The 14,288-nt window shown below is 38.0% G+C and overlaps 1 protein-coding gene across 16 annotated transcripts in view; it reads left to right on the top strand.

Annotated features, from left to right (window-relative positions):
• LOC131692299 (adenylate cyclase type 2) overlaps nt 1–14,288 on the top strand; it is a 213,286-nt gene that overhangs the window by 109,206 nt on the left and 89,792 nt on the right. For all 16 annotated transcript variants that reach the window (XM_058979271.1, XM_058979272.1, XM_058979270.1 and 13 more), the window contains one exon: nt 13,390–13,932. In XM_058979271.1, the coding sequence (XP_058835254.1) occupies nt 13,390–13,932 (543 nt within the window). The remainder of the gene's footprint in view (nt 1–13,389; nt 13,933–14,288) is intronic.

Here is a 14,288-nt window from a genome sequence, read left to right as displayed (position 1 = left end):
GTAACACAAAAAAAATCCTCTTTGAAATTTTTACCTATGGAGGTTCAGATATGATTCCCGTCGAATTTACAAAACTGGAAAATCTGTTTAGAAAAATATTCATCAGATTCTTTGGATTCATTTACCTGAACCTCAGTCAAAATGCACCGACAGTTTGTTTCTTACACCCAGTGGCGTAACCAGGGACGGGGGAGAGGGTTGGGAGCTAAACCCTTCCCCCAAACCAAAATTCATTGAATTGAAAAAAAGCTTGATGCTGACTAATTTAATTAAATATTGTACAATAATAAATTTGGAAGTATATTATCTGATCTCCAGTAGAGTGGCTCGCGGTTGTATGGGAAAACTTCAAAATGATTTAAACTAGCGGGCACAGCACTTTTTGAGTTCTTTTTGTGGTCCCAAATGCCTGTGCAAAATTTGGTAGCGGTTGGTTGCTTCCCGGGTTTGCGCATTGCGTTCAAAGTTTGCATGGGATTTTATATGGGGAAATCAATTATTTTGCATTTTAAATTATAAAGATCCCTATTTCACTGATAATGAAAAACCAGCTACACAAAACTTTAGTTCAAACCTTGGTTAACAACTTTGCCGAAGACCGTAACTAGCTACGAGTTTTAAAAAAAATAGTTATAACGATTTTAAAACTTATGGTAAAATCCAAATGCAGAAATTGATTAGTTTTTCCAGCACTGCCGTTGCACCACCGACATCGACATTAAAAACTTAGATAAATGAGAATATATTCATCGCAGAGACTTGGTATCTTTGAATGAAATGTTCAGAATGAATTGCTGAATAAAATAGACGTAGTCAGAAAATGAAAAGAAGCGAGGGTGGGGGGGGCTTGTGTACTACCCAGTCCCTTTTTAGATTGTTTTGTATAAGACAAAGAATCATTACGTCCTTGTAAAAGTCAACGACTGAACTTTCTCAATATTTTGATAGACCCAAATATGAATCATACTACAATCTTTGTTGTGGGAAAAAACATTTACAATATTTAGGATTTACACCTATAAATTTATGTTATTTTTGCTTGATGCAAAAACTAACTCAGGTCTGGAAATCGCGTTGGGTTCTAACCTGAAGTATATTGCTGGTCCACCAAGATCACCTCTGTTTTGCGTGAACCTAACTCAATTTCATCAAAAAACGCTTGTTTGAAGTAACTATCCTGGTTTCGTTCCTAGATTCTCAAACGAAAACTTTAATAAAAACAATTCCGAGACTTCAAGGAATCTAAGGATATGCATTTTTTTTTTTAAATTCTGACTCTGAACGGCTAAGAAATAGAGTTTTAAAATAAGTAAAACTTATAAACCGTTGTACCATTTTAAATGAGATAACAGTAGAGCCCTTGACAGTGTTGGAAGAAATAATTAATTTCTGCATTTGGATTGAACCATAAGTTTTAAAATCGTTATAACTATTTTTTGAAAACTCTTAGCTAGTTACCGGTTTCGACAAAGTTGTTAACCAAGGTTTGAATTATCGTTTTATAAACCTGGTTTTTCATATTGAGTGAAATAGCGATCTTTATTAACGTAAATGCAAAATAATTGATTTCCCCATATAAAATCCCATAAAAACTTTAAACGCAATGCACAAACCCGGGAAGCAACCGACCGCTCCCAAACTTTTCACAGGCATTTGGGACCACAAAAGGAACTAAAAAAGTGCTGTGCTGAAAAATGTCATTTTCGAGCCACTCTAATCGCCACATTGAGATACTATTGTTTTATGCATCATGAGAACTTGAAATATTGCGGGGATTGGATCTTATAATTGAACTCTTTTACGAGGTACCATAGTTGTCAAATTATCATGAGCTCATTTTTGAAAAGATGTTGAGAATGTGTAGGGTTGAAACAAAAACTCAATGTGATTAACAACGACAATAATATTTTGGAAAGTAGAAGGAAAAAGATGAAAAATGACGGTTTTCCGTTTGTCTCCAGCAGGTCAGGGTCGGTTTTTATGGGCATTTGATTTTTGTTGTTTTATCAATTACTAGCTAATACCCATCGCGCGTTGCTGCAACTTTCAACGAAATTCTATTCTATTCTATTCTAACCATTACACAGCCAGTATTGAAAAGCATCCAGGAAAACACTACAGTAATTCTGTATTGTTTTTCTTGTCAATATTAATACTTGAAGCATATTTGCATATGTCGCAAATATTAAAGCGGCCAGGCCTACTGTGCAGAGTTGGGTTTGGAGATGTTTCAAAATTAGACGACAATTAAATCATTCATTCAATGAATAATTTAATTAACGAATTTGTTTTGAATCTTAAAGGAGGAAGAAAAGAGGACAACCGTACCGACCGTTTCAGTTTGAAGGGGATATAATAAATCGTTGGGAGTCCTTTGGGATGGGACAGAGGTATTTACTCCTTGCCCTGGCTAATAAGCCTAGATTAAAGCGCCTTTACTAGCTTTCAACGAAGTAGGGGGAAAACACAATTTATTCCGAAGTGCCATCTGGCGAGCAGATAATCCCCACCCAATAGCACACAAACACGCTCCAGAACAAATCGTCGCTGTTGTGCTATCTTATGACAAACGCCATTTTGGGGTAAACTGAGTTAGATATGCCACATTTCTTGTCTGAAAAATCTCTACAAAGTGGCGTTTCCAGAATTTTGACATTCTGCTTGGTTACTGAGATATAGTGAAAAACCTGCTGAGAAAATTTTAATCTTTTGCTTCAAATGACTGTATCTAAGGATTGGTTCAAGCTATCTTAATGTATAAGATGGTTTCATGTGTAAAACTATCTGAGGAACACAATGGTATAATCATTTTCAAAACAAAAGCTAATTGTGGGAAAAATGCACTTTATGTTTTAAACTGAAAATATAGCGTATTTGGCAACACTGCAACCAAAAATAACTATTTTTTCTAGATTCCCTGACTCATTTTCTTTAAAACGTATTTCACCGATTGTTTATAGATCAAATGAAGCCAAAGATATAAATAAAAGTTAATAATTGATGATTTTTTTTCTATGGAAAATTTTCCATGGACGATTATGACACACCATACAAATTTCGTCATCAATGTGTGAGTGCGACTTTTGTTTACATTTATAATAAAACCTCGCAACATAATCAACCGATCTTCGTTAAATTTGAGACATTAATACAGAATAAATAGAAGCATCAATTGTCTTCTTTGAATTGTTTTTACCATTTATAAGCTTCAAGATATTCAACTTCAAACTTAAAAAATCTTTTGTTTCGAAATATGCTAAATGGCGCTTGTCATAAGATAACATAACAGCGACGAAATGCCTACTATGTATAAATTTTGACGGCAATTGGTTAAGCCGTTTGGAAGTCCATAAATCATATACAAACCTACATTGACTTATATATATATATATATATATATATATATATATATATATATATATATATATATATATATATATATATATATATATATATATATATATATATATATATATATATATATATATATATATATATATATATATATATATATATATATATATATATATATATATATATATATATATATATATATATATATATATATATATATATATATATATACATACATCGAATGAAATAACCTCTGAGCAGGATTGGAAATAATGAAAATCTCAAAATATTTCAAGTTAATGGCTATTAATGGGGTATATTTGAGTGTTGAATTGATTGGTGTAATAAAATTATGTATACGAGGAATCTTTCTGGAGTTGTGAGCTTTAATAGTGACGAAAAGTAAAATTAATAGTCGAAAACATTTTTTACGATCACGACCACATTATTTCAAAACTGCCAACTTTGGATGGTTGGTAACTATGAAGAATATTACAACGTAAAGCAGTGGAAACACTTCGTGCTGACAGCGTCACCCCGATTCCGAGTGCCGATAACCTGTCGGAAACAGTAGCTAGGGCATGTGATGTGACAATGCCGAGTAAAATGGAGCCAAGGAACTACCGATGTCTGGCGTGCTGATGGATCGAAATGCAAAAAAATCTCCGGGCTGCTTGCCTAAAAGCCAGAAGACGCGTTCAGAGAGCAAGATCTGAGGCAGTCAGCGAAGAGTCAAAGGTAACATTCGGGGAGGCTAGGGCCGCTTTTAAACACGAGATAGTGCCAAGAAAGTCTACCTGCTACAAGGATCTGTACAGAGAACTAGACGCTAACCCCTGGGGCAATGCTTGTCGTGTCATTATGGCAAGTATCAAGGGACCAATGACGCCAGTCGAAATGTGCGCCGACCAACTGAAAATTATTGTGAAAAGTCTTCTCCCGAGCACTGTCTAACCGCATGGTCGCCTACACCGTACGCTGATGCAGACGGTGGAAATGCCAATGACGAGTTTCCAACGACGTGCTCCTTATAGTGACAAAAGGGCTGAAAGCGAAGAAAACTCCCGGATCAGATGGTATCCCCAACGTGGCAGTGAAGACTGCGGTCCTGGCATTTCCGGACATGTTCAGCATAGTCCTACAGAAATGCCTCGACGATGGTTACTTTCCGGATATATGGAAGATCCTGAAGGAAAACCAGCATCGTATCGGCCTATATGCCTGCTGGATACTCTTGATAAACTTCTGGGACGAGTCATCCTCAACAGGCTGACCACCTACGCTGAAAGTGAGAACCGATTATCGCAGAGGCAGCTCGGATTCCGAAAAGGGATATTGGCAGTGAACGCCATCCGCACAGTCATCGCAAGACCGCAGGAAGCATTGAAGCAAAAGAGGAAAAATCGCAACTGCACTGTGGTAACGACAGACGTGAAGAGCGCGTTCAACAGTGCTAGCTGGGGACGATCGCCGTTTTGCTACACAGAATGCGGGTTCCGGACTATCTGTGCAAGGTTCTGAAACGTTACGTCCAGAACCGAGTACTAGTCTACGAAACGACATGGGGCAGAGGTCGATTAGAGTCACGGCGGGGGTACCTAAGAGGGTTCCATACTCGGCCCAACGCTCTGCAATATTATGTACAACGGAGTGTTAACACTGGAACTGCCCAGGGGAGTTGAGATCGTCGGCTTTGCAGATGATGTTGTCCTGACGATAACCACCGAGACCCTGGAGGAGGTGGAGATGTTGACGGCAGAGACAATAGGCATCGTGGAAACCTGGATGGCTGACATCAAGTTGCAGCTGACTCACCAAAAAACCGTGGTAGTGCTGGTCAGCAACCGTAAAAAAATCCAGCGTGTCAAGATCAGCGTCGGTGGACAATCCATGCAATCGATGCGTGCGCTGAAGAACCTGGGTGTGATGGTCGATGATCGGTTAAATAACAACAGCCATGCCGACTATGTGTCTAAGAAGGTTGCGAAGACAACTAGCGCATTGAAAAGGATCATTCCGAATCACGAAGGAGTCAGAAGCAGCACGAGACGTCTCCCGGCGGGTGTCTCATCCTCAATATTGAGGTATGGCGTACCGGTCTGGCTGCTGCGCTGAATTCAAAGCGGCACCGGACGAAGTTGACAAGCACGTTTCGCCTAATGGCTGTTCATGTCGCGAGTGCGCACAGAACGATATCGTCGAAGGCGGTATGCGTAATTGCCGGGATGATTCCCATCTGCATCACTCTGGCTGAAGAAGTGGAATGTTACCAAATGAGAAATGCACGTAATGCAAGGAGACTGGTACGTGCGGACTCGTTGGCTAAGTGGCTGCTAGAGTGGAACAACGCGGCGAAAGGAAGGAGGACCCACCGACTCATCCCAAATGTTCGGCATACCCCTGGAGTGACAGTGGGCAATATCGTCGAAGAGATGTGCCACGTCAAGCATATCTGGGAGGCTGTCAACAGAGTGGTTACGATCATACTCTCCGAGATACAGAGGAAGTGGCGAAGGGACCAACATAGTAGCGCAATTGACTAGAACGCATCCGTGGAATCATAAATCGACTTTCGCGAGAAATTTCGCCACTGGGGAACTCTCCGACCGTGTAGACTGGGTCCACCGCCGGGGCTAGTTGAGTAGTACGCGACGTAGTATCGGGTTCGAGTCGTCGGGGCGCCAGTGAACCGGACGTCAGGCTTCACCGGAATCGCGGGACCGATCTCGACACCGTACCGGGTAGCTCGTGAGTAGGCTAGATCCTCCGCTAGAATAAACCGCGTCGAATAGCAGTGGGTCGTTGGGGGCTTGAGTGAACCGGAATCTTCGCTCCACACGGAATCGCTGGGTAGACATTAGCACCTAACGTATGCGGAATGAAATTTGGACAACGCTTCTAACCCTCCAAATGTACCTCAATTGCGTCCAAATAAGGATTTCTGTGATAATTTGATGCAGAGTGTATATGCCAGTAATTTTTGACCCAAAACTAACAAATACGATAATCAAAATTAAGTAAGAGATTAAGAATATACCAACATCCATTTTTTCGACTTCTTTGCAAAAAGTTTCTGCAAACTGTCATAAAACTTCTCGAATGGACTCAATTTTTATACCACATTAAGTTAATAAGCTGACAAATGTTTTCATATAGAGAGAAAATTTAATAAAGGGTTTTCTACAAAAATATTGCCTTTTGAATTTTGTCCAAATTTTATTCCGCATACGTTACTGGCTGGCCCGTTGAGTTGGCTAGGTCCACCGCCGGGGACTAGACCAAGTAGACGAAGCGGGGAGCTAAATGGCTCACAGAAGTGAAAATCGGTATCGGGAGCAATTTATCGTCGGGAAATTCACAGTAGGGTAGATTCGCCGCCGTGAATTACCCGAAAGAATCGTGACGAAAGTTTGAACGAAATTTCTCTCGGTACTGGTGTTTGTTTCGTGAGTCTAATTTACACCAGTACCGAGAGAAATTTCGTTGCCGGGGAAGTCTCAGTCGGAGTAGGATAATATCCAAGTTAATCTCGCGAAAGCTGGGAGCTAAATGGCTCAAGGAAGCGGGTGTCAGTGTCGGGAGAAATTCCTCTGTCAGGGAACTACCAGTCGGAGCAGGGTGAGTTCACCGTTGGGGACTATCGAAATAGATCGTGATAAAGCCAGGAGCTGAACGACTCACGGAAACATGCGCGAAATGGCTCAAGGAACCAGCGCCTGAACGGCTCACGGGTACGAGAGCTAAACGGATACGTAATAGATGGAGACAAGAAGCAAGAGAAAAGTCTAGAGTTAAATCAAACCTCATAGGTCGAGCCATTCCATGAATCAAGTGAGGTTCTTAAACCTTACTATAAAACTTTACTATAAAAAAACGTAAAGCAGCATCTCTTCTAATAAAATAATTTTGGCGATTAATCCTACTAGAAGTAATGTTAAAGTATTTATTCTGCAAAGAAATTTAGTTTGACATTTACTTTCTTGCAGCTAAATTTTCGAAAATGCTGTTTCTAACAACATTGTTGAATGGGGCGGGCAAAGCGTAGTTGGTAAGTCGATTGCCTTTTACGTAGCTCACCTGGGTTCGTTTCACTACCCCCGCACATAAGGTTAGAAATTTTTCTAAATAGAACCGACAGACCTTAAGGTCAAAGCGTCTATAATGAAAATGATAAAAAACTATGTTGAAGACAATTTTGTTGGAGACATGTATACTTCGTGTATTAAAAATATCGAAATATATTACACTATATGTGAAAGAAAATCTTTGAAATAAGTTATTCTGATATTACTGAAATTGATAAATCTCTTCTGGTTAAACATACAATTCATATTGTATTTAAAGTAAACTCTGAAGCTTACAATAAAAAGTTTTATTGGAAAGAACTGACTTAAAGAAAATTTATTAAATATCGCATTTATGTGCCCTTCATATTTTCAACAAAGTTATTTAAAATAACATTATCAACAACTTTGCTGAAGACAGCAAGTTTCTTAGTATTTTTGAAGAGTTAGTTCTCCATAATTGCTTCTAGGAGACTTAATCATCAAAATTATTATAAGACCCGTTTTTATTTGTTGGAAAGCTTCTTCGAGGTTGTTAAACATTCAAAGTTGGTGGTTTCGAAATTATGTGATCTTGACCGCTATAAGAGTTGTATTGTATATGTATTCTTTGACTTCATTGACATATTATAAATGAAATTATAAAAAGCATATGTTAGACTAATTTTGTTTCTGAATTTTCTTTAATTTATCAAACTTACATTAAATTTAGGCTTTTTCAAAAAATCTATGATTTTCTTCAAATGCTATCTGAAGTAATTCTGCCGAAGTCTCGCAATTCTCAACAAGAAGGATTTTTCTAACTAAATTCTTTTTCCATTATGTATTCAAACTAAGGACGATTCACTGGTGAATAAGACTTGTGATTCGGATCGAGTATCCTATGAAACAAATCGCACGGCTCATACGCACAGTATAAATCAGCACTTCGACATCTCGCCACGTGTTGTGAGAAATGCTTTCAGCGAGCATCGACGAAATTCCCCCTTCGCAGCATACGTCAAATGAGCGATGGAACAATTCGGCATCTCGCTATGTTTTGTGCAATAATCGCTGTGAAATTTTATTCGTACTCAACACATAGTAGGCAAGGCAATGAAGGAATGAATTTATGAACTGATTTTTACCGTGTGTAAAACCAAATACAATGTAATGTATTTGGTAAAACCATCTTCATTGGTATTAGTTTCCTCATCGAAGGTCCTGGCAGATTTTGTGAATGTTTTTGCCATTCTTATTACAACATTCACAATTTCTCCACCATTGTTGATTCAGGTAACGGTGTTAAAGATTGTGAATTGGATTGGACTGGTTTTCCGTAATCTGACCCCAGAACTGACACGTTTAAATTTGTCATTGATATGTTGTCGTGTGTATTGTATTGTAGGTTCAGCTAGAAAATAATGGGTCAGGCTAATGCACAAAAACGAAATTAATGAATCATCGCCAAACCATATTTGGCCTGAACCCCACTTCTTGCTTCTGCGACTCACTCATCTCGACAGTTTTCCAGTAACCAGGGAAAGTAAACCATTTTGTACACCAAGAGTACAATACTTAATTTTGGAAAGTTAAGCAATTTGCGTTTCGCTCTCATTTAATTGACACTGATTTAGCTACAGATAATGTTAGATATTGAGCCCTTCATGCGCAAAACGGCCCAATCCAACTTTCTGTTTAGGGACCGTTCATAAACCACGTAGACCGAAATTTGAGAATTTTTAACCCCCCCTCCCCCCTAGTAGACCTTAGTAGACTTTTACCAACCCCCCCCCCCCTCCACCACAAGTCTACGTAGACTTTTATTTTTTTTTATTCGCGGGAAATGTGTAATTAGCAAGAAGCACATTATAATGTTCAATTAAAAATTAGCGTTCAGATTTATTTCAAGCTTTTTAAATATTAAAGAAAGGTGTTTCACATTGGTTTTTTGTCTATGATTGATCAAATCAATTAGTACTAATTCAAGGTGCTTTCCAACGTTTGTGTACTTCTTTCGTTCAACGTTCGGAATAGTTCTTTTCAAGGTTAGTCACTCAAATATATGTAAAAAGATATATTGCTATAACTATCTTAAATTTTGGCCGAAGTGTGCGAACAATGCAGAATTGCTAAACACTTTTTGAGCCTTACTGGTGCATTCAAAATTGTTAAATTATAAGAAACATTTACGAAATAATACTGTCGATGTGTACTATCATCTAGACTAAAATAATAAACCAAACATGTACACAAATTTCACTTTTCGTGAACAAATTTCAATATATAAACGTAAAATTTAACGGGTGTTTAAAGATTTTGAAATCAGTGTAAATGATTGCAAGAGAAACTGATTAACTTGAGTAAACACTTTGTTGTAGAAGTTTAACTACACTACTGCTTTAACCACCGAAATCAATAAATAAAAAATAAAATTAATCCACTTATTGTTAAAAATCGGGTGTTTTGTTGTTACAATGCTTAACTTTGACCATTTTTTACGTTTTTAAGATTCATGCATTTAATGGTCCATGCATGTCTGCTAACTAGTGATGTCTCAGATGATTTCACAGTCAAAATCTTCCGTCGAGAGGAATTTTGGGCGATCGTCTTTGGAACTGTCATTTTGTATTATTCCTAGATCAAAACTATATCGAAATATACGCAAGAAACAACACTGTGTGAGGTTGTCCAAAAAAAATCGTGGGTTCTGGGTTGAGTGGTCGCTTAACGAGTAGTTACCTCAATAGTGTACTAGCTTTGAAGTGTCTGCATAAATACTGAATAGACCGATATTTTGAATACAACTCTCTTTAAATCCCATTTATAATTAGTAATACGAGAATAACAAAAAATAAAAGTCTACGTAGACTTTTTCAAAGTCCCCTCCTCCCCCCTCGTAGACAAACGTAGACTTTTGCCAGACCCCCCCGTCCCCCTTATGAGTCTACGTGGTTTATGAACGGCCCCTTAGGGGGAAATATCGCATCAAAAGCCAGTCAAATAGTTTCCAAAACGAGAAACCGTTTGACGGCATTAAGGTTGCGCTAAACTTTTGCTCGAATTGATGAGAGTACGGAGTAAACCTACACCACTAATCGTATTCAAATGATTATCACAACATAGCCGAACTAATTTGCATTAAGGGGTTATATATGTTGAGATACGGTCAAAAAGGGACAAGTTTGAATTTTTGTAAAGGTATGTAGCAATATTTTTATTAAATACTTGAAATACTAGCGTAGTACAATGTCCTAATTGTAAAATCCACCTGAGAACATAAAAGAAATGATAATTGTCAAAAACGCGTTTTAGAAGAGGTTTGCCGTGAATACGATTCCAGTCCAATATATGCACCTTTGGTGTCCTTGAACGATTGATTAAAAAAAAATTCTTCTTTTTGGAAGCGGGGACGATTTTTCAAAAAAAAACACTATTTTCACCTGAAAAAAATCATTGAAATTTTCTCGAAAAAATGGAATCGTTCAAGGACACGGCATTTAAATTACGAACAAGCTAAAAAAAAGTTTTGAGATCGGTTGACGTTTTTGAGCAAATATGATTTAGAGATAATCGCGTTTAAAGTTTCAGGTATAAACACGCATCCATAAGAGAGCGAAATGGAAAACGCTAAAACTTTGCTTCTACTGCTCCGATCACTATAAAAATTTGTGATAACATTCTTAAGAACCTGAACTTTAGTATAGAAGAATAATTTTTTTTTTGATTTTTTTGGCCGACCTCAACATAAATAACCTGTTATTAATTATTCATCAATTTTTTCTTGGCAAATAATCGATATACTCGATGAATTGATTAATAGCGGTCGATTAACCGAACTAGTCGATTAGCACGAAAATAATATTCGAATAGTAATTAATCGACTAAAAATTAGACATACCTAGGCATGTGAGTTACAACTGATATAAAAGGAACACGCGGTACCTGTAAAAAAAACCTTCTCGTAGTGATGAAAGGCTTCTTTTTGACGGCTCTATCTTAAATAGGCTTGCAACTTTCATATTCTCCTCATTGTGTTCTAAACATGTTCCGAAAATCCGTTTTTGCTTTCTTTGTAGTAGTCGTATATTTTGCGAAATTGAAATCGAAATGCGAAATCCAAAATCGTGCACGTATTTCCGTTCAGATAGTGCAAAGATATCACGATTTCGTTGAGTACAACGAAAAGTTATTTGCATTTAAAAACTGCGAAAATATTTCAGCAGAAATTTTTGAAACGTTAGAAGTATTCTTTTTCAAAAAGCTATCTTTAAATCTATAAACAAAGTAGTGGTTAATTTTGGCAGGCTATTCCCGCCGTCCTTCCGCCCAATGGTTTTCGATCTCTGTTATCAATCGCAGGGTACAAAGAATATTATTGGTAAACGCTACTTGTGCACTGCCATATCATTCGTCTCACTAAATTAGTGATCACTGGATTGAGGAAGCAGCATTCTACTACTTTCAATGTCAAATTTCAGTTAGTAGCTACATCACTCCTTCACTTTAGCGCCGTTATCCAATTACAAAATGAATTTTCTTTCCATGCTCTGAGTTGGATAATTGAGTAAAAACGAACTGAGGATAGATTACCTATACCTAGTAGGGCGGCAGTTATTTCAGCGATGCTGGAATTTTGGTCATTCCCGGTCAAAAAATGAATCAGCTCCTCAAAAAAATGGTGTGCTCAAATTCTACCAACTTTCAAAATTGTTCAATTGCTTCAAAAAAAGTTTCACATTTAAATATAAAACGAATGAAAGTGTACATATATGTCCCATATAAGACTAGCTCGCTTTGGGCATCTTTTAATATGGTTCAATTTCGCTCAAGCTTTGCCCAATTTGTTAATACCATGATACATTTTTAAACGGAAATCAACGAAATTCTAACATCGCAAAAATAACACCCATCCCAAATACCTAGTTCTTTTCTGCTTGAATATAGATAAAAAAAAAGATACCAACTTCTGCCTTCAATATCGATACATAAGAAATAACAAATACAGCGAAGACCCGTTTTTATCAGCCCCCTTTGTTAGGTTGACAAAATGGGGACAATGGCAAAACATATTTGTTTATTTCTTTTTAATAAACCGAAGAACTAAAAATTTTATTATTTAATCCCTAGAAAAAAGCCTCATAATACTGGTTGGTCGATAAAATCGGGTCAAAAAGTTGATAAAAAGAGGGGCTGATAAAAACGGGTTTTCAATGTAGTTGGTGAATATCATTCGGTTCTGCGTGAATCTTCGGGCAACTTTGAATCTGAATGAATGAGAGAGGTTATGAAATTGAACGCTGGTTGCGGTAAATTAAATTGGAAACTTAAACGTAGACTATACGGAGCACCAGGTGATATTCCAAAATACATTTAGGAGTCTTGATCCGGACAGCATGCTTTTTATAACTTCTTTGTGTACCCCAATGACACCACAAAAAATTAAGCTGTAAAAATACCGACAAACAGTGCTTAACATCAAAGCGATGAAATGTTCCGATTTTTTATGGCACGTACTGTACACATGACACCCGAAATATGCCACTTCAGGAAAATAGCGCAATGTAGGAATTATAATCTCATCCTGACAATTATGTCACCACCAAAAATGCTGAAACGAGTGATAGAGCCGTACTATGCAAGTGGCAAAGAGAATAATTTATTTACATTTTTCCATCCAATTTCCTTTTTTTCCTATTTCAAATTTACCTTCACAAGTTATCCTCGGCGAAGGAACATAGTAGTCATCACGTATTTTATGTTGACATGAAGACTAGAATGGCAATAAAAAAAATATCGTCTATATCTTTTTACGTAACATAACTTGAGCCATAACTCGCATATCTTTTCAGCAACGAACATCATTGTATACTTCCGTTGTCATCTATATATTATCGTAATACCATCACCGACGCAATTTAGTTATAATCATCTTTAAAATTCTATCTATTCTCCTATTTGTTCATTCACTCGTCCCTCTTTCTTCCGACAGGGAGTACACACGATGCTACCCATTTCCTGGCCGGTATCCGTAGTGCTAGCAGTAATCCTGTGCCTGATTCACATCGGCTACCGACTTTGGCCCGGAGTGCATGACCTGCCGACCTACTTCTTCCCGCAGCTGCTGGCGGAAATGATCTTCCTAGCGTCGGCGACCGTCATGGGATTGTACTATCGCATCATGTCCGATGCTGCCCACCTGGATGCCGTCGACGGGACTCGAACGGGGATCGAGCAACGGGTTCGATTGGAGTGTGAACGAGAGCAGCAGGAGCAGTTGCTGCTGAGCGTTATACCGGCCTACATTGCAGCGGAGGTGAAACGCAGCATCATGCTGAAAATGGCGGACGCTTGTCAAACAGCCGGTGGTCAGAGTCAAACACGCTTTCACGAGATGCACGTACAGCGTCACAACAACGTGTCCATCCTGTATGCGGACATTGTAAATTTTACCCCCCTCTCGGAGCAGCTGACCGCATCCGATCTGGTCAAAACGCTCAATGAACTGTTTGGCCGATTTGACCAAATTGCACAGGTGAGTAGCAGGTGGTGGTGAACTGAATAAGACTGCTAATTTGTTCTAATTACCGCCTGTGTCATGCGGTTCAGTGGCTCGACAGAAACGAGTAATGATTTTGATTGCAGAGTGGGGGAACATGTTGTCGGTGTAACCAAGAGCGGACTAAGTGACATTTTATTGATTTCGAGAAAAGCGAGCTTAAAGATTGAATCGGATTTTTTCCGTAATTCTCCCTAATAATAACATTTTCCATTCGGCAAAATAGAAATGTAGGTAAAGAAATTATCTCACTTTTTGAGATTTTGCTACACTCAAAAAATATTTCACGTCGAAGTTACATGAAAAGTTCTGTGAATATTTTCCACCCTACT

Source organism: Topomyia yanbarensis, chromosome 3, assembly GCF_030247195.1.
Source record: "Topomyia yanbarensis strain Yona2022 chromosome 3, ASM3024719v1, whole genome shotgun sequence".
Taxonomy (NCBI): Eukaryota; Metazoa; Arthropoda; class Insecta; order Diptera; family Culicidae; genus Topomyia; species Topomyia yanbarensis.
Note: the sequence above shows the minus strand (reverse complement) of the source record. Positions and strands in the feature narration are given on the sequence as shown.